The 26,688-nt window shown below is 32.7% G+C and overlaps 2 protein-coding genes across 7 annotated transcripts in view; one reads left to right on the top strand and one right to left on the bottom strand.

Annotated features, from left to right (window-relative positions):
• The window catches only part of LOC127698469 (N-acetylgalactosaminyltransferase 7-like), a 52,203-nt gene extending 48,198 nt beyond the window's left edge, over positions 1 to 4,005 (bottom strand). Inside the window, exons 1-2 of one of the 2 annotated variants that reach the window (XM_052201946.1) lie at positions 3,970 to 4,005; positions 2,928 to 3,099 (exon numbers count right to left, since the gene is read on the bottom strand). In XM_052201946.1, coding sequence (XP_052057906.1) covers positions 2,928 to 3,074 — 147 coding nt within the window. In that variant the 5' untranslated portion in view covers positions 3,075 to 3,099; positions 3,970 to 4,005. Of the gene's footprint in view, positions 1 to 2,927; positions 3,100 to 3,868 lie in introns of both variants that reach the window. The other variant, XM_052201945.1, reaches the window with a different exon arrangement.
• Positions 4,006 to 10,862: 6,857 nt separating this feature from the next.
• On the top strand, positions 10,863 to 23,266 carry LOC127698490 (membrane progestin receptor alpha-B-like). Of its 5 annotated transcripts, none has more exons than XM_052201989.1 (3): positions 10,863 to 11,027; positions 18,135 to 18,233; positions 21,729 to 23,266. In XM_052201989.1, the coding sequence occupies exon 3, from the start codon at positions 21,735 to 21,737 to the stop codon at positions 22,755 to 22,757; it is 1,023 nt and encodes a 340-aa protein (XP_052057949.1). In that variant the 5' UTR covers positions 10,863 to 11,027; positions 18,135 to 18,233; positions 21,729 to 21,734; the 3' UTR covers positions 22,758 to 23,266. The 5 variants fall into 5 exon arrangements, with proteins under 5 accessions (XP_052057949.1, XP_052057951.1, XP_052057952.1 ...); XM_052201991.1 differs by lacking the exon at positions 10,863 to 11,027 and adding an exon at positions 11,125 to 11,186; XM_052201992.1 differs by lacking the exon at positions 10,863 to 11,027 and adding an exon at positions 11,217 to 12,008.
• The last annotated feature ends 3,422 nt before the right edge of the window (positions 23,267 to 26,688 follow it).

The raw sequence follows: 26,688 nt of genomic DNA, 5'->3' as shown, positions 1-26,688 counted from the left end.
AATGAATCTCATTCAGAAATAATATGAAGCTGTTTAGATAATACCAACTAAAGTGAATCTCATTCAGAAATAATATGAAGCTGTTTAGACAATACCAACTTAAGTGAATCTCATTCAGAAATAATATGAAGCTGTTTATACAATACCAACTAAAGTCAATCTCATTCAGAAATAATATGAAGCTGTTTATACAATACCAACTAAAGTCAATCTCATTCAGAAATAATATGAAGCTGTTTATACAATACCAACTAAAGTCAATCTCATTCAGAAATAATATGAAGCTGTTTAGACAATACCAACTAAAGTCAATCTCATTCAGAAATAATATGAAGCTGTTTATATAATACCAACTAAAGTGAATCTCATTTAGAAATAATATGAAGCTGTTTAGACAATACCAACTAAAGTGAATCTCATTCAGAAATAATATGAAGCTGTTTAGACAATACCAACTAAAGTCAATCTCATTTAGAAATAATATGAAGCTGTTTAGACAATACCAACTAAAGTGAATCTCATTCAGAAATAATATGAAGCTGTTTAGACAATACCAACTAAAGTGAATCTCATTTAGAAATAATATGAAGCTGTTTAGACAATACCAACTAAAGTGAATCTCATTCAGAAATAATATGAAGCTGTTTAGACAATACCAACTAAAGTCAATCTCATTCAGAAATAATATGAAGCTATTACATAATACCAACTAAAGTCAATCTCATTTAGAAATAGTATGAAGCTGTTTATACAATACCAACTAAAGTGAATCTCATTTAGAAATAATATGAAGCTGTTTAGACAATACCAACTAAAGTGAATCTCATTTAGAAATAATATGAAGCTGTTTAGACAATACCAACTAAAGTCAATCTCATTCAGAAATAATATGAAGCTGTTTAGACAATACCAACTAAAGTGAATCTCATTAAGAAATAATATGAAGTTGTTTAGACAATACCAACTAAAGTGAATCTCATTAAGAAATAATATGAAGCTCAGCCTGAGCTGTTTAGACAATACCAACTAAAGTGAATCTCATTAAGAAATAATATGAAGCTGTTTAGACAATACCAGCTAAAGTGAATCTCATTCAGAAATAATATGAAGCTGTTTAAACATTACCAACTAAAGTGAATCTCATTCAGAAATAATATGAAGCTGTTTAGACAATACCAACTAAAGTCAATCTCATTCAGAAATAATATGAAGCTGTTTAGACAATACCAACTAAAGTCAATCTCATTCAGAAATAATATGAAGCTGTTTAGACAATACCAACTAAAGTGAATCTCATTCAGAAATAATATGAAGCTGTTTAGACAATACCAACTAAAGTGAATCTCATTCAGAAATAATATGAAGCTGTTAAGACAATACCAACTAAAGTGAATCTCATTCAGAAATAATATGAAGCTGTTTAGACAATACCAACTAAAGTCAATCTCATTCAGAAATAATATGAAGCTGTTTAGACAATACCAACTAAAGTGAATCTCATTCAGAAATAATATGAAGCTGTTTAGACAATACCAACTAAAGTGAATCTCATTAGAAATAATATGAAGCTGTTTAGACAATACCAACTAAAGTGAATCTCATTAAGAAATAATATGAAGCTCAGCCTGAGCTGTTTAGACAATACCAACTAAAGTGAATCTCATTAAGAAATAATATGAAGCTCAGCCTGAGCTGTTTAGACAATACCAACTAAAGTGAATCTCATTAAGAAATAATATGAAGCTGTTTAGACAATACCAGCTAAAGTGAATCTCATTCAGAAATAATATGAAGCTGTTTAAACATTACCAACTAAAGTGAATCTCATTCAGAAATAATATAAAGTTGTTTAGACAATACCAACTAAAGTGAATCTCATTCAGAAATAATATGAAGCTGTTTAGACAATACCAACTAAAGTGAATCTCATTCAGAAATAATATGAAGCTGTTTATACAATACCAACTAAAGTCAATCTCATTCAGAAATAATATGAAGCTGTTTATACAATACCAACTAAAGTCAATCTCATTCAGAAATAATATGAAGCTGTTTATACAATACCAACTAAAGTCAATCTCATTCAGAAATAATATGAAGCTGTTTATACAATACCAACTAAAGTCAATCTCATTCAGAAATAATATGAAGCTGTTTAGACAATACCAACTAAAGTCAATCTCATTCAGACATAATATGAAGCTGTTTATATAATACCAACTAAAGTCAATCTCATTCAGAAATAATATGAAGCTGTTTATACAGTACCAACTAAAGTGAATCTCATTTAGAAATAATATGAAGCTGTTTAGACAATACCAACTAAAGTGAATCTCATTTAGAAATAATATGAAGCTGTTTAGACAATACCAAATAAAGTCAATCTCATTCAGAAATAATATGAAGCTGTTTATACAATACCAACTAAAGTCAATCTCATTCAGAAATAATATGAAGCTGTTTAGACAATACCAACTTAAGTGAATCTCATTAAGAAATAATATGAAGCTGTTTAGACAATACCAACTAAAGTCAATCTCATTCAGAAATAATTGTCCAGACTGAATCCTTATTCAAAATAATTACTTAACAATCAATAAAGGTTACTTCAATTTATCTTGGTGTGAATAATATGCCATCATGTCTAACTTATAGTTCTTTCTTAAGTCTAAATGTAAACACACTGTTGTCTGACATATGTTGGCTGTGTTACCTTATCGCAAACTTTAACCATTGTTGATGGTGGTAAGACTACATGGGTAGCACCAAACGCATTAGTAGCATAATCAATAATAAAGAAACATGGCTATGTTCAAAATTTATAACAAAAAATACTATTTATTTCCTTGTCTAATGAGGTAGATACAATGTAAAAGGATTTGGCCCCTTATAATGTAATCTTGTAAAAGTATACTCATGTATAATACCTTTCTTTTACGCATACGTTCCATGAGAGCTTCACTTTCTCTACTGCTACCTTCTAATTTACTGATCAGAAATGGTAGAATAAAAATCAATGCAAGCACTACCACTCCAATTTTTAGAGCAGATTTCTTCCTAATGTGGTACCTCATTTTTACCTGTTATCAATTTCTTGATCTGAAAAATATTCAAATAGAAGATTATGTATGAGGATTTGGAATAATTATAATTTGACTAATTCACACAATTAATGTCTTTTGATTTTCTTTGTCTACAAATACAGTCCTGAGTGTTGACAGTCTATTATTTGCAAATTTTTCATACATCTTATAAATCTATTTCTTAATGTTTTATGTACATGTATTAAATAGCAGTAGGACCAGGTGCATGAAATGAACTACATGTATACGAAAAATTGGGTGATGAATTTTAAGGTAATGTAGTGAGTTTGGTCCAGTTGAAAAAATGTCCTTAAGTGAACGGAGTACCATAATTACGGGATAATTTAAATAGCAGACAAAGCATGCCTGTGTAAATACTTCATATGTAAAAAAAAAAAAGGCATCATAACTTTTTTCATTATGATTGCTGTTCTGATATTATTGCATTTATAGTGCAGTCTCAGAAGGGGTCATAAACCTTATAAATTTTGTATAGCATAATATAACAAAATGTGTGTGTCGAATACTAGTAGCAAAATATAAAAGTTTCATGCTTTATATATACTAAGAAAGGGAATCATAATTCGAAACGATTCTTTTTATGTTTGTCTTATTTCCATTGTCATAAAAAGATTATGCAAGGAAAAAAGTGTATGTTGCATAAATAAAACAGATAAAAATATATACAGACATGTAGATTTAATAAAACTGTCAACGTGGCCTGAGCAGTTGCTGAAATGTTCTGTCACTCGACTTGATCGTACCCTCGTAAAGAAAAACCTTACGTGAAGTTGAATATTTTTGGAAAATGTAGTCTTTATATCATTATTTTTCTTAAAAGTTGTTCTTTTAACGCAATAACCATCAGAACACAAGAAACTTTTACCGGAAACAGGTTACTGTTTACAACAAAACTGAAGATGTTATACAAGGGAAGTAATCATCATTTACCTTGTAGAGTACTGTGTAGATTTACTACTACATGTATGTACATATATATATTCAGGGCCGTAAATTACATGGAGGCATGTAGGCAGTTGCTTCCTATTGCGGAGGGTAGGAATGCCCTTTATCGTCAAGCGTCAACGTCCGTTTTTCGCTACCGTTAGCTAGCGTCAAATGAGCTTTAATTTTTTTATCGTCATTCGTCAAATCTCATTTTGTAGCTACCGTTAGCGTCAAATAGAGTAAAATGTTTATCGTTAACGTTATTTTCACAAATATTTTACCGTCATTCGTCATGTGGGGTACCCCATTTGTACCCTCATTGCGGGCTGACAAAAAAAAAATAATAAAGAAAAAAAAACAGAAAATAAAAAAATTGGTTAAAATCATGCATTATTTTAATAGCACTGGTTGTTAGTTTAACCAACAAGGTGATTAATCATAATGGCAGGGTGTGTTCGATATTGTTAGATCTGGTAAATATCGCTGAACGGTAGCCAACTCCTTTGCACACGTAAAATTTTCCCGCCAATTTTGTACGTTACGTTATAATAAGTTGAATTTGATAACTAAAGTTATGAGTTATTACGTGTGCATTTTCATTTTAAGGTTTGAAAATTGTGTCTATGAAACGAAGTTAAAATAGCTCGATTGGGACAGCCAAAAAAAACCCAGGATAAACCACAAAAAAATGCTCAACTTCAGGGGGCCTTTCATTTTAAGTTCGCAAATTGTTTCCCTAAAACTAAGTAAAAATAGCTTGTGCAGAGTCATAAGGTAGGATAAAGCGTCAACAAATATCTTACTTTACCGGCACACCTAATCTAACTCTGGTTTATAACTGTATTCAATATATTCCAGGCGCTTATTTAATGAAATGTAACAAAAATCTATTAAGTGGTGGATTCTGGGGAGATACATTGCATATAGGGAAAATGCACGAATAAATATCATTTTCTGCATAAAATGGGTCCAAAAGATTTATCGCCTCGCTCCGCTCGGCGGGCTGCCTCCCCTTACAAGGCAGGCAATTTACGGCCCTGATGTTGGAAGAGACATGTAAATTGGCGATTGCCAAAATTGAATATAATCGTGTCATTTTATTCACAGTTTGTTCAATATTTTCAAGCTTGTATTTATTAGTGACACTATGATAAAAGAATACAGGTCACTGTTGATCATTTTGATACTTTTGCATAGTTATCTACCAATACTTGAACGTGATTTGTCGATTATAATATTTTCCTTTTGGCGTACACTTTGATAGACCATGTTGCCGAAACTACTTTTGTAACCCATGGGTTAATTTTACCGTGACTATGTCGATTTCACTGCAATATATACACTATCCTCAGGCTGGGGTTCCAGACCAAGACAGTAGAAATTTAAAAGGAAAAAAAAATGGTTTGAGAATTATAATGATTAAAAACATTTTTTTCTAGAGATTATTGATGTTGAAACTGGGCCGATGACTCACGAAGTTTTATTCAGATTGTGAGTCATTAATTGGCCGTGATACATATCGATAACCTATAGAAAAAATGTTTAAATAGTCCTGGTCAATATATTATGTCCCAGAATAGTCCATAGCAAATAGCGCGTTCTTTTTTCCAAATACGAACAGTGTAGTAAACTACAAGTGGTGAGCGAAAAAAAAATCCAGTAAAACGTTTGCTATGTACAAGGACAATTTCATCAAACAATTTGAAATTACAACTGAGGTTAGAACCAAAATGGAAACTGACATTTAAAGTAATATTATCATATCATGGCTCTGGGCGTGGAACCCCTTTTTGTATCACAGTTACGGTTCTATACAGCATATATTTTCATTATTTTTTGTTTGTTTTATCTTTTCTATATTTATCATATTCTTGCTAATGCAACACAGTCTTACGTTTGGAGCAGGTTATGTATATGTTATCCCTCAACGGAGAGCATATGGAAGTTGGTAACATTATTGCCTAGAACTCTTGCGTAAACTCGGTTGATAAAATTAGCAAATTTTTATTGCTATTCGAATAAAACATCATCTCTATAATTTAATAGAGCCTGAACATTTAGTAACGCAAAAAGAAAGAAAACAGAGAAGACAACAAATTTTAAAGCAATGTACCATGGAGATTTGAAAAATATGTCGCATGCATAATCAGTTATCCGTTGAGTGCCAAAACAGAACTATATTGTATACACATTGTAAAAAACACATCTTTAGAAGTGTGGTGTTTTAAAAGCATAACTATATAATTCGGTTTAGGGGCCAGCTGAAGACCGCCTCCGGGTGCGGGATTTTCTCGCTGTGTTGAAGACCCATTGTTGGCCTTGGGTTGTTTTATGCTTTTGGTCGTGTTGTTGTCTCTTTGACACATTCCCCGTTTCCATTCTCAATTTCATTGGTATGAATATCTTTATATTTTTTTTATGCAAAAACATTTTTGAAATAATAAAAACAAGATTTGGTGGCAGATCTTTGATATATATGCTCTGTTGAATTTATTCAGTTCTTCAAGACTCGGTACGATTTAGAGCTTGACATACTTATTGAATAATTGGTTGATTGGTGTTGCATCATTGCGAAACGGCTGTGTCGTAACGACATCCCCTTGCTATAATATTGTAGAAAACGAATAAATCTTACGAAAGGTTCATCAGTTAAAACTGTGGTTTCAGACAGTGGTGATTATATATGATTGATTGCTGTTTACCGTACATCTAGTGACAAATATAGTTCATGTATGTTCAGGACGAGAACAAACTAACAATCAATTCATTAGCTACATCCTGCAATTGGTGTCGATCGTTGTGAAGGGCAGGAAATTTGAAATGTCAATGGAAAATGAGGGTATATTGGATAAGAGCCTAAATTTAGCCTTTCAATAGGCCATCTACGGACCCCTTTAGAGAGCGGGACACTAAGTCTACACAAGGCATCAGATTTAAAGTTCCAATTCTGACCAAATGTTACCATTAATACATTCCGCACAGCCAAACGGACGTCCCTATAAAAATAAGGAGACATGGTATGATTGCCAATGAGACAACTATCTACTAAAGTTCAAATGAAGAGCTAGGATGTAAGCAACTATAGGCAACCGTACGGCCTTCAACAATGAGAAAACCCCATACCGTATAGTCGGCTATAAAAGGCCCCGACATGGAAAATATTTATAATTCAATTGAGAAAACTAACGGAATAATTCATAACAAAACAATCCTTCTTTGACAAAATTTTTACTGTCGGTCGTTCATTATTATCATCATTATTTTTGTTATTATCATTTCTTTTCATCTTGTTTTAAGTTTTAAACTTGTCTTAAATAGGGTATGTTTACCTATTTTGTAATGTGTGTCTGTTACTTGAGAGAAAGGTGCTTTTTCTGTACTGGCTTTTATTGTATATACTTTAAAAATTTATGTACGATTTGTTCATTTTAAATAAAGGGAAAGATTTGAGATCTAAAAAAAAACCTGTTTAATCCGGCAATATTTATATGCATCCGTTCCAAGTCACCGAACTCGTCAGGACGTGAGGTGATGTCTTATGTCATACCATAATTTTTTTTTAGTTATTTGGAGAATTTCGTTTAATTGAAGATCTTCGATCATTTCTGTTATATTTATTCCCAACTTTAATCTCCCCTTTTTTGTCATATAACTCATTAACTGTTTCGGTTCTTATACATCCTTGGCTTTCAAATATTCGGCTTTGAGCTTTCCTGATGAAGGTCTTCTTGTTTGTATCATATTAACTAAGTTACCTTTACTATAAAAAAAAAAACTTTAGTTTTCTTAAAGTTATTAACAATTGGATTAGTGAATTCTTAAGATTTCTATTCTGATCAATAAACAGGTCACCAAATTTATCAAGAGACTTATAAACGTTCATAAGTATTTAATATTTCTTGTTTTAAGTCTGTCATAGTTTAGTCAACAGCTGTTCGGAGAAGGAAGATACTGAGAGTGTCTGTACCTACATGTAACAAGGTATAATTTAGAAAGCAACAGGTAGATAGGTAGGCGTGACAATTGCATTATAAAGGTCGAAAATGAAAACTTTCGTGATCGATTTTGAAAGAAATCACCAAAGGTCATTTCCACCAAATGTTAACTGACCAGGTTAGGCTTAATAAAACAAAATTAAATGAAAGATGATCTCGAAGGGAAACTGACTGATGGCGAGCATAGGGGAGGGGCGTATAATCTTCATTCCACTTTTTACTCGGATTACCGTTGGGGAATCCGAAGTAATGCTATGGCAGTTTCTGTGTGTGCTTTTAAACACGCATTACTGCGTATACATATAAATACGCTAACGTTATCGAATGCAATACGGAATTCTTTATCGCTTCATATGTATTAATATTATCAATGAAATTTTATGAAAATATTTTTTAAGAACCATGATTTATTTGTAATCAACATGTTTTGTCTTGAGAAATATACATCAGTAAAAAAATCATGATTATAATAATAACGAACAGGTACCTAGATACATGGGTCATCTAAGTACCCATAATGCATGCGAATGAACTTAAAGAATTGTATGCATATATGCATGTTCCTTGTGAATAACAATATGACGGACGTACAGAGTTATCTACCTTTTGAATACTATCTCTAGTGTTGTTACATCTTTCACTTATCAACATAAATCCAGTTTCCAAGAGTTGTATTATATCACGACTGAGATCACTTTTAGTTTATCACTATGGAGACAATATATACTCTCATCTCATGATTGTACATCATTTAAAAAAAATATCTATTTATTAGCGTATGATATACACAATACACAGAGTCCAATACACAGCTTGCTTAACATTTTGTAGAAGGAATGTTTGATAACTGACAAATCAAATAATTTCAAGTAAACGTTCAGAAAACAGAAGTTAAGAACTATCCCTTTCCTTATTTTTTTGTTGTCAAATGCTTGTAAGGATCAACAGGGGTGGATCCAGAAATTTTTCAGGGGTTGTAACCAAAGTCTAAATGTTTCAATTTTTTTAGTTGATATAAATAAAAGGTCATTATAAGTACATGTAGTAACAAAACAAATGGTAACTCATGGTTTACAAAATTGATTCTAATTTTATTTTTCTTTGACCGCCTCGTGGTGCTCCACTAGAGTGCGGGAAGTTGTGGGTTCGAACCCCGGTTGTGTAAAACCAAAGTCTTGGAAATACGTCTTTGCTGCTTCTCCGCTGGGCATGCGGCATCTAGCAGTGAGAGCATATATAGACTGATTGTTTAGGAGTCAGAATAATTTGACCGCGTAGGCTAACATGTCTACCTGTGGACTGTTTCCTTATGAAAAAAGCACGTTAAAAAACCAGGCTTAGTGTGTCGGTTCAGTACAAAGCATGAGCATATTGTTTTTCTTAAATTGTTTAACATTTCATACCGATATAACATGTTACTTTTATTATTCTTCCCTTAGTTTATTTATTTTGTATTTACATTGTATCATAGGTCAAATTTATTTGTTCAGTGTATGTTCACTGAAGTTAATATGTCCTTTGATTGAGTTAAGCTATTTCAGTTGATATTTTATAGTGTGTCTTTCTATGTTGTGATGTTACACTATTGTTTTAGAAAAAAGGTGAAGGTTTGGTAACATTAAAACGTTTAAACCCGACGCATTTGTTTGCACCTGTCCTGAGTCAGGAATCTGATGTTCAGTAGTTGTCGTTTGTTGATGTGGTTCATAAGTGTTTCTCGTTTCTTGTTTTTTATATAGATTAGACCGTTGGTTTTCCCGTTTGAACGGTTTTACACTAGTAATTTTTTGGGGCCCTTTATAGCTTACTGTTCGGTGTAGGCCAAGGCTCCGTGTTGAAGACCGTACTTTGACCTATAATGATTTACTTTTATAAATTTTGACTTGGATGGAGAGTTGTTTCATTGGCACTCATACCACATCTTCTTATATCTATTTATACTCTGATCATATCACATAATTATGATTATTAAACTGTAAACTATCATATCAAGGTATAAGGGTAAATATATATAATACACGTTCATCAGTGCTGATCCATTTTCAGGAACATGATCTCACTATTTAAACGCGCACATTCGGAAATGGTTACTATCATAATAGAAGGTTTGGCTCCTTCGACCTCCCGTAGTTGACATGTAACCACACCCCCTTTTAAATAGTTCCTTGATCCACTACTGATTAAAGTAAGAGAACCAAAATATGCTTCTGTGATTACCTCTTCCGTTTGAACAATTCATACAGACAAATAAAACAATTGCTACTATATACACGATAGAAATTAGATGACTATAATATGTTAACTTATGCATTGGTTGGGTCATGGCTAAATTAAGAAACAGTATGTAAATTAGAAATATTTAAAACTAAAAAGAACAAAAAAGGTCAACGCTGTGAAGTTTAAGGAAAAGGGCAACCAACATATACTGTTTACACAAGCAAGGGTCACACGAGTACAGAATTATAGTTACATAAACTTCTCTAGCTTTGAATTGGGGAAGGGTGTTTGTTTTAAACACAATCACATCTGGTCGAAATACACCTATTAAATGTATTATCCAGTCTTCAGACAGTGCACCACACATTTAACCTTTTTTGTAAATGTGGCTGAAATGTTTGATATTTAACTTGAAAAATAACTGCTAGTAGTCTACATGGATGTAGAACATTTTTTTTTATTTATTTGCCAACCGTCAGATCTAGGGTTCATCCGAGTAAACAGCACGTCAGTACTTTGATTTATATTTGTGATCTAGATATTTTTTTTGAACAAAATCATTATCAAATAGCTATCACATGGTCTATTGGTCGAGCAGTAGACCTAGTCCAAAATAACATAAACATGTTTTGGTATTTATTAATAACAACATATTAATATAAATATAAATGTAGGTCAACCGTCGTAAGTTAGAATATTTTAGAAGAAATATAAATAGCCTTGACAGTGTTTACGTAGATACGACGGCGCAATTAACTTTCTTTTTATCCTTCTGTGATATCAGGTAAGTTTTACTTTTTCTGTTTCTTAATGTTACCAGAGACATATAATACAATATATTATGTATTACATGTCTCTGATGCAACTTATTTCTGAAATTGCTCAAAATTTTACGTACTTGAACAATATTTGTATATGCGTATAATGATCAGTGAATCGGAAGGTAATACCATGTAAAAGTTATAAAATGTAAACTCTTTTAAAACGTAGTCTTTCAGTAATGATCAAGCGTTACTAAAATTTTCATGAAAATTCAGTTACTAGTATATCATATATATGACTCATATCCATATATATATATATATAATATATACGATTGCCTCACAAGGAAACAAAAATCCTTCAAAATTGAACTAACAGTAAAATTATACTATTTCATGGCGGAAAGAAACTGTAAATATATTGGAAGAAATGAAGAAAAGACTTCTTAATTGTTATAAGGATTTAAGTGGGAACACCAAAATGTATATTTTAACAGTTTTGCAAATTATACTGAAAACTTGAGGTCCTAAAGCAGCGAAAAGATTACTTGACTTTATACAGTTTACAGTTATATAGTATAGTAACCGGATGTTCAACAGACCCACGCACACAGCCCTTATATGGGCTGCAGTGATAAAAGCTGACCTGATACATTCCCGATAGTGGAAAACTTAAGAGACAATTCAATATTTGGTACAGAAACTCCAAAGACATTGTAACACGGACGGAATTGCTCATGTTTCAAATGTACAATATGTTAGTTTTCAGTTTTACAGTACATAAATATAAAATAAGCCATATATATATATCGATAAGAACGCATCTTTTTTTCTTTCAGAAGTAACATATTGCTAAGATTATATATTTTACATATATTCATTATTTCACCGACTGTAAACTAAAATCCGTTTGTGACTCATCGCAATCAATTATATTTATATAATTATGTTAATATTTTTAACATATAAAGAATCTAAAACAAAGTGTAAATGGCCTTCATAAGGTAAGTTTTGGTACGTTTCAAAATACTTATAAGTTTGGATGAAGCTTGGATTAAGAATTAGATTACAAAATATTTGGAAACAAACTTTCGCGTTTTCATTGTGCATTATATATAAGCCTATTAAGAATGACGGTTATTGAAATAAATGTATATGTTATACTCCATAATAATTTGTGATGTATTTATATGTGTGTACAACAACTACAAGCAAATACATTTATCAAGGTTTAAGAGGGATCCAAATTTTCCTTCTTTTCCTGTTTTCTCTTTTCAGAACCATGCACTCATATTCCTCTGTTCTTCATTTTGTTTCGGTTTGAGCTTTACGGATTTGACCCCGACTCGTAATCGGTTTGAGATCAATAAAACAAGACTTAAAGGTTAAAGATTAACAATGACAAAAACTACTTAAAATACAACAAACATTTGTCATTTTGTAGGTCTTTTTGTGCTTTTCCAACTGATTTTTAAGGTTTGTTCTTATGCGGTGCTGTTACACCATTATTCTATGTTGGGGATGGTTGAGCTCTCACGAACATGTTTTACCTCGTCACATTCTGTGTGTGACTGTCCAAAGTAAGGATCCTGTTAATTGTTGTCGTCTGTCTTATTTGCTTTTCGATTGTTGTTTCAAGCATACATCAGGTCGTCTGTGTTCTTTTTTGTATAAATATAAGGAGATGTGGTATGATTGCCAATGAGACAACTCTCTCAACCAGAGACCAAAGGACGTGGATGTAAACAACTATAGGTCACCGTACGGCCTTCAACAATGAGGAAAACCCATACCGCATTGTTATAACAGGACCCGAAATGAAAAATGTAAAACAAGTCAAACGAGAACATTAGCGGCTTAATTTATGTATAAAACAAAAAACAAAAAAACAAATGATATACAGCAACAAACGACAACCACTGAATAACAGGCTCCTACTTGACTTGTGACAGTGGTCTAACCGTACATTATCAGAACAAACTATAAAAAGCAGTTGAAAAGGGCTTAACTCATCAGACCAGAAAAGCAAAGCAGAAATCTAATGACGAGGTTCCTGACTCTGGATAGGCACGTGAAAACGTGGCAGTGAATAATTTGTTTTGTTGGAACTCAACAATCACTCAATAAAATACCTTATCTTGTCCAACAATCCTTCTTTCAATCTCATTCGGTTAAATAACAAAAGATACATATAGAAGAAATACAATTAACATCATATCATCAGAAGCAGTTAACTTTATGATAACGGTAAAAATATCAACAGTATCGTTGGGTTGCTGCGTATTGACGTATATGTAACCCACGCCTCTTTCTATTCACATCACACAACCACACGTACGCAATGATATGTTACCAGGGACAATGAACTTTAATTTTGTTTTGAAGAACAACCTGTAACTAACAACGTAGAAATGCTTTGGTACCAGGAATCTATTCACCAAACAATATGTGTGTGTACATGACAATGTATGATTGGATTTATTCCCTAGCTGAATGCTTGTGTGTTTACGTTTTTTTTTAAATCGTTTTATCAACGAATTATACTTTTAAATTATGTTTAAAGAGAAATTATATAATACAAATGCATAGCATTTTAGATTATATATATATATATGTATACATTCAATGAAGTGGTGCATGGATAGCTTGAGAAGTCTCCTGGTACAATGGTCTATTATCGTCTAATGTGGTCAAATTTTTTATCTGCCATATATCCGAATGTCTCTATTTTCGTTCATTCGTCAAAGAGTGTATATTTTTACAGCGTTCATTGAATTTACCCATAACAGGAAAGATCAGGGGCTCTTTTTACAAAAAATCTTACGACTAAAATTGATCGTAAGTTATACTGAAATGTTCATGACTTACGAGTGGTTTTACTGACTCGTTAGATATTTTTGTGAAAATAGCCGTAGATCCAAGTCTAAAACAGCATACATGCATATATAGGGAGCTTTATTTCCAAAATGTAACTGAAACAATACCAATTATTTTTACATTCTCAGCTTTCGTCATTTTTGCACATATTCTGAAAAGTTTAGAGGATATGAAAGGGGAATTTGAAAGAAAAAAAAAACAGAAATCGAAGAAAGATATGCGCGCAGGAAACACCAAAGCCAAAAGATAATAAAGACGAAAAGACCTTGATTTTCAGTCAATCTGTTTTTCTTTTATTCGCAAAGCTTTATTCTTTCTTACTTTTCTGAACAAAACGAAACCAGAACATATATTTGGAATTAAACAAACAATATTTGGAGTCACATTGAAGAAATAACTTGATTACGTCAACTAGACAAGCTCGGACGATGTGGATTCATTTGAAAGGGAGAATATGCTTGGGAGCGTTGCATTGAACATTTAAGTTTTTAGCATTCATAGCAGAAATGATTCTCTTTACTGTTGTGAGTCTCCTTACAAATACACACAGACCTACCTTCATTGAAAAAAAGTAACACAGTGGCATTTAAAGAACAAACTGTTTACATTAATCAAGGATGCTGCAAGATTACGTATTTGGTAACATAAATCACAGTGGCGTAGGAGTAGACTGATAAAAAGGGGGAGGGGTAAACTTCTGAAAGTGACAAAAAAGTCTAATATCTAATAGTCTAGGAAGTTACTCCGTGACCTCACATAGTTTTGCCCCCTACTTGTGAAAGTGTGGAAAGGGGATGGGTAGTTGCATACAGTAATCACTGACTGAATTGTCAAATACAAGAGCTAGACTGTGGATCCAGAGGTTTTGCCTTGAAAAAAAAACCAAAAGGGTACATAATTCTTAATAGATAAAAACCATTTGATATTTAGATAGTGATTTGTCAACATATATAGTACTAGTATTTATGTATATATATAATACTAAAATATGTTGATTGTTTCCCACAAATATGGGTAGTTATATCTATTGGATAGCACACTAGTACTCCATACTTCATATAATTGGATCTCAAGGTTTTCAAACTAAAGACTGTATATATATATATATATATATGAATATCTATAAAAAAACGAGGGGGGTGGGGGGTCTCCAGGGCCAGTTTCTCATGTATTTTGAATTTTGAAAGTAATAAAATCTAAATTTCATTAAGTCTTTAAATATAAAGAAAATAGAATTTAAAGCGAGCTGGTATGTCAGTTTTCTTGTTAAAGACATTTCTCATGAAAAAGCTGTATAATCAAGAACGCCTGAAGATAAAAGGTCTACCGACTTCCTTATTCGCGATCTGATTAAATTACCCATTGCGGGAATGTTTTTATTCTTTCAAAATAGTGTTACCGGGGAAAATGGAAAAAGGTGCTTTTATTAAACCAGTTTTATATATATATATTTATGAATAACTTCTGTCAATATTATTTATGAAGATGCATCTCAAAGATTCAAAACTATATGCACCAACCCAAAATGAAAATATACTCGCAAAAAAGTCTTCAATGTTTGTTTGGCACGTTCTCCACAAGAAAGCTAATGTTAGTAGTTCACATGAAAACGTTTTTGAAAATGGTAATAATGAAAAAAAAGAAAACACATACCAAGCTCATTTTTTTCAACCCCTGGTTGAAAACGTCATTTGAACAAGCCAAATTATATCAGCAGCTAGTCCAGAGAGGTTTAAGCAACATATAAACAAAATCGAATAATACTTTTGAATAAAAATATTTACTTCATTTCTTTTTTAACCTGAATAGAAATAGCCTTTGACTCGTTATATTCACACAAAGACATAAACACTAGTTTGGCCTGAACGGATTCGATGTAGATGCTAAAGGACCTGGTGTCTATAACATATAATGGCGGATGACACAATTGACCATTATTCGTGTCATGTTACTCAAATTATTATCGGAAGTTAACATGTTCAAGATGTTATGTGGTGTGTGTAAACATGAAAACATTACAAGATTTTTATGATCATTTAATAAAATAGTACCAGTAGAAAATCAAATATCTTATATTCTATTTATCGTATAACCTTGCATGTGTATAGTAAGTTTACGATCCTTAAAATAAACCGATCTACACCGAGGCATACTATTAATAGACTGCACATTTTAATTTCCAAAAGTACCGGGGGGGGGGGGGGGGGGGGGTATTATTTACATCAAAATAACCACAAATAAACCTTTTTATATTCAGGACTCATAAAGGAGAGTCCTGTATATTGACTACTATACTTGTTCACTGGTTGTCGTTGGTTCATGTCTGTCATATTTGTTTTTCGTAAATTGTTTTCAACGGTTATTAATAAGGCCGTTAGTATTCTCAACTGAATTGTTTCACATTTTTCATGTCGGGGCCTTATATAGCCGAATATACGGTATGGGGTTTTCTCATTGCTGAAGGCTGTACGATTGCCTAAAATAGCTTACGTCCACTTCATTTGAACTCTGGTGGATAGTTGTCTCATTGGCAATCATACCACATCTCCTTATTTTTATAGTGATTTTAGCTTGTTATGGATGGAGTAGCAATTAAGCCCCAACAAAAGTAAAAAAAAAACCAATAAAATATTTAGACATTTAAAAATCTATAACAACTAACAAGAAAGGAACATGTATATATTACACGTTGTGAAAACAAAACCTAACATGATTACGTATTAAACATTATATCACATAAGTTGTCAAGTTTTCTGGGATTTTGGCACGATCTCTGCTTTGCATCTTCGGTCGAACAGTGAGCTAGGATATTGTGGATTGTGATCTTCAAGCCTTTACCGGATAAAACCCGGAGTTTTTTTTTAATTATCTGTAGAACTTTGAATTAATCAAGCACCAATGAAATATGAAGACTATAAAAGGGTTTTTGTCGAGCCTGCGTCTTCTGTCGTAGAAAGCTCGACATAGGGATAATGATCCGGCGGCGGCGGCGTTAATTAACTAACTACTTAAAAGCTTTATATTTTAGATGGTGGAAGACCTGGATGCTTCATACTTTGTATATAGATGCCTTATATTATGAAGTTTCCATCTATTATATGTCCATTGTCCTTGACTTCACTTTCATGGTTCAGTGACTACTTGAAAAAAAAGTTAAGATTTTTTGTAATGTTAATTTCTTACTTATTATGAGTAATAGGACAACTATATTTAATATGTGCATACCTTGCAAGGTCCTCATACCTGTCAGACAGTTTTCATCTGACCTCGACCTCATGTCATGGATCAGTGAAAACTTGAAAGGTTAAGTTTTCGTGGTCAAGTCCATATATCTGATACTATAGGCAATAGGTCTACTAAATTTGGTGTATGGAATGATTGTAAGGTGTAAATGTCCAACTGGCAGGTGTCATCTAACCTTGACCTCATTTTCATGGTTCAGTGGTTAAAGTTAAGTTTTCGTGTTTTGGTCTTTTTTTTCTAATACTATATGCAATAGGTCAACTACATTCGGTGTATGGAAATATTTTACGATGTTCATGTCAGTCTGGCAGGTTTTATTTGACCTTGACCTCATTTTCATGGTTCATTGCTCAGTGTTAAGTTTTTCTTTAACTATAAGAAGTACGTCAACTATATTTGGTGTATGGAATGATTGTAAGGTGTATATGTCTGTCTGGTATGTATCATCTGACCTTGACCTCATTTTCATGGTTCATTTGTCAATGTTAAGTTTTTCTGGTTAAGTTCGTTTCTAAGAAACTATAAGTTATAGGTCAACTATATGTGGTGTATGGAATGATTGTAAGGTGTGCATGTATTTCCGGTTTGGTTTATCTGACCTTGACCTCATTTTCTTGGATCATGTTAAGTTTATGTGATACTTGTAGTAAAATTTTATATTTAGGACTATCAACATAAAGTCAATGGTCAGTAATGCAGGCGAGACATTTCAGCGTGTGCACTCTTGTATGGATTATAGATATAAATAGATACAAATAGAAAAATCAACATTTTCCAGCCCAACGGTATTAAAAAATCGAGTTCCTTGTAGTAGTTCATATGTAACGAAAGTTCCTTGACATTTGTTGGAAGTTGTAAGTTTGCATATATAGTGTCATCAATAGACCCAAAAGAACAGGATCTGTGACAATATTGATCACTATCAATGGTAAGATAAACAAACGTACAAAAATAACAAATATTCTATCTTACTTCTCTGATTTCTATTATTTTCTATTTATATATTTTAGGTAGCACTGACAGAGAACCTGTCAAGTATCAAGAGACAGAACGTTAAGTGAAAATAGTTGCATGTTTATCAAATGTGGATATCTAAACTATAAAGAAAAGTAAGTTGTTCTGTACAGACGAAAATTCGGACTTTGATTCAAATATTATGAGAAATTGAATAAGAACTATTTGATCTGACCAAGAAATGAAAAATTCAAACAGAAATATATGCTAGATTGAGCTCTAGGTCAGGAGAACTATCCGGTTGTCAGATTGAAACGTATTCCTTACAAGAAATTTTTATCAAAAAGAGCTAAAAACACAGCATAAAAATTAGGCAAATAACTGAAAATAACACTTTCCAAATTTCATGCGTTCGAAGCGTTAAAAAATTATTTTATCTTCATCAGGAACGCTCAAACGGCTTTGTAGTAGGGGCTTAAAGGTCCGTTTTTGGCATATGCGACAAAATAAATTTGTTTACAACTATTTCATATTTGCTTATAAAGTTTGGAAATGTGTAAGGTCAACAAAATATAGATGAATAACACAAGATTTTGATGGTATGACGTCACAATTACGTCATAACACACCTTTTTCATGAAAACGGAAAAAAGTGCTGAATTTATGCAGTTTTCCATGCGTTGAGGCTTTGGCTAACTCGGCTGTGTATTTTTATGTGTTGGATTAAGTTGTTTTATGTAATATCCGTTTTTATTCTGTAGTTAGTCCCCACTTCGGTTTTATCATGTATATCTATTATATAGTCATTTTATAAAGTTTACTGTTTTGCAAAATTATAAATTATTCTAAATAATAAGGATGTTCTTGTCCCAGGCAGAAAACCCTGGCCGTGTTAGGCGCAACTTTTTGGAAGTTTTGGTCCTCGGTGCTCTTCAGCTTTGTACTTGTTTTGGCTTTCAAACTTTTTTCATCTGAGCGTCACTGGTTGGTCTTGTGTGGACGAGACGCACGTCTGGCGTATTGAATTTTAAGCCTAGTACCTTTTGTTAGCTATTATACGTGTGTTTCTTTGTCCTATATGCTCTCCCATTTATTTGTATTGTGGTCCTGTCATGTGATGTTGTCGTTTGGTGTTGTGTTTGACGTTGCCATAAAAGCGGGAGGTTTGGCATGCCACAAAACCTGGTTCAACCCACCATTTTTTTCTTAAAATGTTCTGTACCAAGTCAGGAAAATGGCCATTGTTATATTATAGTTCGTTTCTGTGTGTGTTACATTTTAATGTTGTGTTTTTGTTGTGTCGTTGTTCTCCTCTTATATTTGATGCGTTTCCCTCAGTTTTAGTTTGTAACCCGGATTTGTTTTTATCTCTATCGATTTATGACTGTTGCCTCATAGCCAGAAATTAGTAGTACTTTTGCTAATTAATATTCATAATATGTAAATGAGAATTGTACCACGTGATAATAGTTTGAACTGGACTGGCTTGATATCATTAAAATCTTTAAAACAATCTTTATTATAAGTTGCCCGTCACAGAGTCCTTGTTTATAATCACTCTGATATTTCCGTAAAGTTGTCAGGCGGTCAAAATCAAAACAGTGAACGCGAATTTAGTGAATTTTTCGTGTTTTCGTGAGTTTATTCTTCTTGAAATAGAGGCATTTTAACTTTACGTGGGAACCTAGAGTTCAAAGACTACACATACAAGGTTTGGACTTGCTTATTCTTTGGACATTCAAGTTTCAAGTTTCACCCCGGCAACCTGTATTTCTTATGACCTTGTTAGCCAATTTTCAACACGAAGTTTCCAAATTTGACGTTTCAGCCATTTTAGCCTGTATTTTATACTGCAATGTTAAAAGCCTCTCGCTTCGATTTTTAAAATAGCTAGGAACCTTGATTTTTGCAACGACAGTCATTATATTTTGTTTAAATGGTGTATATTGTTGTGTATATTTATTTTCTGCCCCGGCAACCTGTCTATCACTTAAATCAAAGTTAAAACAGACATTTTTTCAAAATTCCCTATCATTTCAATATAATTTCCGTGACCCGTATCCGATTTTTTTAGTATAATATTCAAATAAGCAAAGTGGCGTTGATTTCTGGATATGTTTATTTCCATCCACATTTCCTTTGAGCAATCGTTATCTTTCCGTCAAAGTGTTTGGTTTTAGGTAACGTTATTTGACGTCATTCGTGCGTTTGTTGGGCATAAAATCTACGTCAGTAAGTTGAGCTAAGGGATGAATATTCTAATGGGGATAACTTCCTTATGACTGCTTCGATAACCGTTTTTAAATGATAAAATTAATATATTTCTTCGGGCAAGGTTGGTTTATGTACATAAGAATAAAGACGGGTGTTTGAAAAATGTCAAGCAGTCACAATTACTTTATATGTAGATCTATCAGTTCAAAGATGAAGGGATCCAGTTAGCCTATAAACGTTTTTAAAAATGACGTGAGAAATCAGCGTATAGTAAAAGAGTATTTCTGGTAATGGAAATGATATGGATAAAACGTATCAAGAAACACCAACATAATTTTAAAGAAGCTTTATTAAACCTATCTAAATAATCTCAGCAAATATCAAGTTGTTTCTTGGGTGCGTACGTACTTTTCCAATCCAAAATATACTTAAAAGTTCTTTAAATCCAGAAATTAAAGAAAAATAAACTAAGCAAAAGTTTCAAAGTCAACAGACCATAACTGAGGGGGCGTGGCCAATGAATCTCCATAGAAATAAGATAAACCAATGCTTATACAACTGCATACTAAATATCATTGACCTACCACTAGTGGTTACCCATAAACTGATCTAATCACAAACTAATACATGTAAACTTGGCAAAAGTTTAAAAGTCAATAGACCATGACTGAGGGGACAGGGCCAAATAATCTCTTTTTTTGTCCTCTCTTTCCGCTTTGGTAGTATTTCATGGCTGTGAGGATACACAATGAATAAAGCTTATAAGTATACCACTGGAATCAACATGTAATCATTGACTGTATACATAATATGTATTTACAGTTGGTGTATCATTTAGAAAGTGATGAAAGTTGGACATACTTTACCGTTTAAAATTGCCATGACAACTTGAATGTATGATCTCGAGGTATAATGACATGTATCAAACGAATATTAATAGTTACTCCGCTCTCACCCCATATGGAATTTACTGACTCCATATATATCGTATTAGGTCACTAGCAAACTGTGTAATGGCTTTATCTTACCGACTTTTTTAAATGTGTGCCATTTAGACTAGTAGCCTATCAAAGTGATCAATTCTTCAATATTAAGAACCTACTTCCATTGATCTATACAAAACTTTTAATGTGTTTTCTGCATTTATTTTCAATCGTTCATCATCAATTTCTTCATCTGTTGTCCGGTCGAAACGTTTCAGATTTTTCCTCAACGCCGTGTTGTTTTTATAAAGGGACATATACCACTACTAACCATGTATCAAAACAATACACGCCTACTAATGCCATATTAAATATACAGGGTCTCCACGTGTTCGCTTTTAATCAATGATATTCCTAGAAGTGTATAGTAGGTGAGATAATGGCCCATGCATAGTAAATATATAATCTTTGCTTTAAATCATGTTTTTACATACTATCGATGTTTCGTTGCAGCATAGTATGGAAAGTTTCCAAGGACTTTCTGATCGTGTGAGGAGAGTTTTCTCAGAGACAGTTCAGCTGGGACTAAAGCCTACGTTAAACGATCATAAAGTTCCACAACTTTTCAGGGAACCAGGCGTTATCAATGGTTATAGAAAACCTCACCAACCATTCCGGTATTATCTGATAAGTCTTTTTCAAATTCACAATGAGACTGTCAACGTTTGGACACACATTGTTGGTTTCTTTGTCATTTGGTTCGCAATGGCAGAATATTACGAAAAACTTGATTTCTGGAATAATAAACATTCATGGGCTATGTTGGTTCTAGGATGCTGTGTTTTAATCGCTTGCTTTGTCAGTTCTTGTGTACATCTTATGCATTCCAAGTCAGAAAATTGGCATTACAACGCGTTTATGATTGACTACATCGGTGCTGCACTATATGCGTATGGATCAGGCGTCATGGCCTTTTACATATGCTCAGACCGAGAGACATACTATGTTATTGAGAAATATTACTTTCCAATTTTATGGTTTTACTCATTATTCAATTACACTGCTATGTGCTTCGCAAAGGTTTACTATGGTTCTGATACCCACAATAGGAATAGGAAATTGATAATGGTGGCTGCGATGGCTGGTCATGCGATATTGCTTACGATACCAATGGGACCAAGATATATTAAATGCTATATGGATGAGACCTGTAGTCTTTCATCGTTAAATCACCTAACTATTTGTTATATTCTTTTTGCGCTTCAAGCCTTTTTCTTTGCGAGTCATCTTCCGGAGGTTTTGATCCCAGGAAAATTCGATATTCTTGGACAAGGACACCAGATATTTCACGTGCTCTCGACCATTTGCCAATGCGCACAATTCAATGGAATATACCACGAAATACACACAGGTCACGCCGCTCACGGTGACCCTGATCTCACACACTTAATATTTTCTACAATTATGTTGATAATTCTTCAGGTTGTTGTCATGCAGTTTATGCGAAAGATGATTCCAGTCAAATCAACTAAATCCTGCTAGAATTGCATTTCGCCGGTGGTTCTAGATTAGCCGTCAACGACTTCTAAAACGACTGTTTTACTTCATCACATTATAGAGAAGCGTTTCACGGGCCAGACAATGTAGTTAATAGAGATCGAATGTTGATGCGATGTTTTTCTATCTTTGAAGGGTTTTTTTTTTCGCTTCTTATGTTTTCAATTTAATTTTTAAACGGGTTTACTATATCTTTAAAATTTGCTTGGTTGGGTACGTTCAACTGAAATGGGAAACAAAAAATGTGACAAAAAGATGTACTGAATGCTTTTTTTTTTAATCTAAATGGTTGAATGCCAAATTGTACAAGTGTATATAAAAGTAAGCTAATAGGTTGATCAGGAAATGTTAGTATTTTTTCATGTTTTTGTGCAGTTGTTATTCAATTTGTACAGGAAAACAAATATATATATATTTTTTCAATGTTACGAATGTTCAGTGTAAACCACGTAAAGAATGAATGTATTTTTAGAAATTAAATGATGTCTATTGTATCATAAGATTTTATCTATTTACCCATAACAGACCAATTAGATTACACTGTTAAACCAACCGACTCGGGGTGTGGAGGGGAGAGGAGTGCTGGTTTATGGGAAGCGGGCGTATCCACGATACAATAAAGTACTAAGTTGAAGATCATTGAGGAACCAATATTCCTAAAAGTTTTGCCAAATAAGCTTATGTAAATAAAAGACAAACAGCAACGAACAACACATTGATCATTATAGCCGGACTTAGTAAATGTATATAATGTGGTGGGAATGTACCAGATTAACGAAAACACAAACCTTAAAAGTTCGTTTTGTGCATTTACATTGATGACCAATTCAACTAATGAGTCGAGATGAGTCGAACGGATTGGTGTTATGTTGGAAGTCTTAATGATAAATGTTTTACTATAAGTATCACATATAGACGAGTGACATTAACCATAAAATTTTATTTTTAATGCACCCACCTAACATACGGCTAAATCATATACCATTCGAAAGCACATCATCTGCACTACCTTTTTTGCCCGGTCGTCAAAAATTCGTATGGTGCAGTTTCTGTCAAATCACAACGAAAGGTCAAGGACGGACAACTTCTAATTTTACAAGAAGTCAGCATTGTTTGCATATTCTGTCTTCTGAATAATGATATTTTGTATGGAAATATGGAAATCTGTTAGAACAGATGTTAATAGTAACTTATCAAAAGCACTTTGAAATATTAATGTCGGATTTTTAATAAATAGCGCTGTTTTCCAGAAATTCCATTGAAAATGACAAAAATGCATGAAAATCAAATTTTATGTCTGTGATTCAACTGTTATTCACCATAAAACCAAATAACATATTTTATTTAGTGCTAAGGATGTTTTTGACATCATTAAATTACTGCAATTACGCATCTTGTTAATTAAACAGCCAATTATAAACAACCATGCAGTTGCCCGAAATACCGCCATCTACAAGAAAATAGCTTTTTAGCTGTTCTTTGTTAAAACAATTTGTATGTAGTCGATATTATGTTGAAAAACACAAATTTTAAAAGTGCAAATGTTAAAGGATAGAATACACAGAAATATCGTGCATTTAGGGAAAAGTTTGGGAGCAAAACTTTGATAATTCAATATTTCAATATTTGTATGTTTTCTTGGTTGCTTATACTGCATCTTGCATTGAATGAGGAAGTGAAAACTATTATAAGCTAGCCACAGAAATGTTCTTCATGCTTGGCCAATATGTTTAATCCTATCCAACTACGTAATTTATTGTAAATAAATTGAGACCCTCGCAATTATATTTACTTACATTAATTTTTGAATTGGGAAATCTAGCAATTCGCAATAACAATACATACATTTCCATTAATCAAATTTACTCCCTGAATAGTTTACATATAAACACATTTTAATATAAAGATGATTGATTGATTGTTGGTGTTTGACGCAATTTTCGGTTTAGCACTTTTGGCTTCTAAAGTATTTTGCGGCGATCAGTTTTAAATGGTTTAGGCCCATGGAATGCCCAAGGAACCACCGACCTTCGGAAGGAAAACTGGCAATCCCCATCAACAATACATTACTTATAGTTATTCAATGATTAGTATCAAGGACGAAGTTACTGTGAAGGTGTCACAACACAAATATACCAATCAGCATTGATCACCTTTTGTAAAAGTAGGCAACCTCTTACCAAACACAGCAGTGTTAATGTTGATGTTTACTTCAGCTAAATGTTACAAGTAAAGTTTCTTAATAGATACAAAAATATAAATGCATTTAAACCACTTTTATTTCAAATTAAATTGGCCATGATTTTGCATTAAAATTTCAATGTAGATTTGCCACATAATATTTTCATTTTAGGCATTTAAGAAGAAGAGCACGATCTACTATTTTAGTAGATCATCTATTTAGCATTGGTTGATCATTGGCATATTAAAGATAGTACATGTATATTAAGAATACATATGGTTAAAATGAAGTTATTTTATTCTAAAATATCTATACAATTGTGAGAAATAAAAAAATTGTGGTTGAATTTATCCAGTTTTTCTAATTGGTTTTATGTCATCTGATCTTAAATTATGTTCGTGGATATTTATTGTGCACTGAGCCCTCTGTTATTGATCTGACAGCGACATTTTGCGATTTTCTCACTTTATTTTCATATTTTTTGGTTCAAGTTTCTAATGGTGCGAAGATCTCACAACAATAATAAGTGATATAAGTTGACATGAAAAAAACGTACAAAATGTTATGTATAAGTGTTAAAAACATGGGTTAAAACAATCTGACTAAAATTAAGATCAATCACGACTCGCCTGCTCATATATTGCATGAGAATAACGAAATCAGAGAACTACATTTAATAAGATTAGGGTTAACTTAATGAGATAGCTTGAAAGCAGGTATGTTCTTGTAAATTTAAAGCGATTACTGTTTTTAGCGCTATTTGAATATGTCTATTATGAAACAAATCCCTTCACGTATAACCTCCATATGTGCACTTTGAACTTCCATAATTCTGCCAAGCAATGTCGAAGGAATATTGCTCATTACAATTTTGAGACTAACATATGGATATGTGAATGGAAAGAACAAAAGAAAAAAGGACGTAAGGACAAGATGTTTCCTACATTTCCGCTATATCATATAAAGATAGATAGAGATGGAGAGAGAACTACGAGGTCTATCACAACTGTTTTCCAATCGTTTGATGTGTTTCAGCTTTTGGCTTTGATATGTGATAAGAGACTTTCTGTTTTGAAATTTCACTTGGAGTTCGGTAATTTATGTTGTTTTACTAACTTATTTTTTGCATCAATATCTGAGTTTTAAGTTCTGTTGTCTTATTTCGCTCAGCTTGGGAATTTATGGTTTTCTTTCCTTTGATTGAAAGAAGGGATAAAATAATATGGAGGCAGTCTCAAACCATGGTCGACGAAAAACAGATGACAGCATGACCATGGCGAAAAATTAGAACAGACAAACAAATCTTCTTAAAACACTATACCGAATTGTGTGAACAATACATAAACCAGTATGGTGATTACAGTTGTTCATGAAGGTTATTCAATCTTAATTAATCTGAATTATTAATTTTCAGTCATATTTAATAAAACAACTAACAAAGTATATCATAATGGGTTAACATTAAAAGGAAGTCGTCCAATTTGACATTGAAAAGCGCATGGTACAGACAGTTTTCTTTCGAACATCTTCGTAACATGTCTTTCCACATCGGGAAACTAATTTTTACCAAATATACTTCTTTTGTTCCTTAACATTCTTCCATAACCTGTTTTTTAAATATGGTTGATCATTATCTGCCGATATTAGCAATATTATCTAGCAAACAAAAAGCTAAATGATCCCCATTTGCAGATGGTGTCTCTTAGGGCAACTACAAAAGCTTCATTAGAAGGC

The sequence above is a fragment of the Mytilus californianus genome, unplaced genomic scaffold (assembly GCF_021869535.1).
Source record: "Mytilus californianus isolate M0D057914Y unplaced genomic scaffold, xbMytCali1.0.p SCAF_4, whole genome shotgun sequence".
NCBI lineage: Eukaryota > Metazoa > Mollusca > Bivalvia > Mytilida > Mytilidae > Mytilus > Mytilus californianus.
Note: the sequence above shows the minus strand (reverse complement) of the source record. Positions and strands in the feature narration are given on the sequence as shown.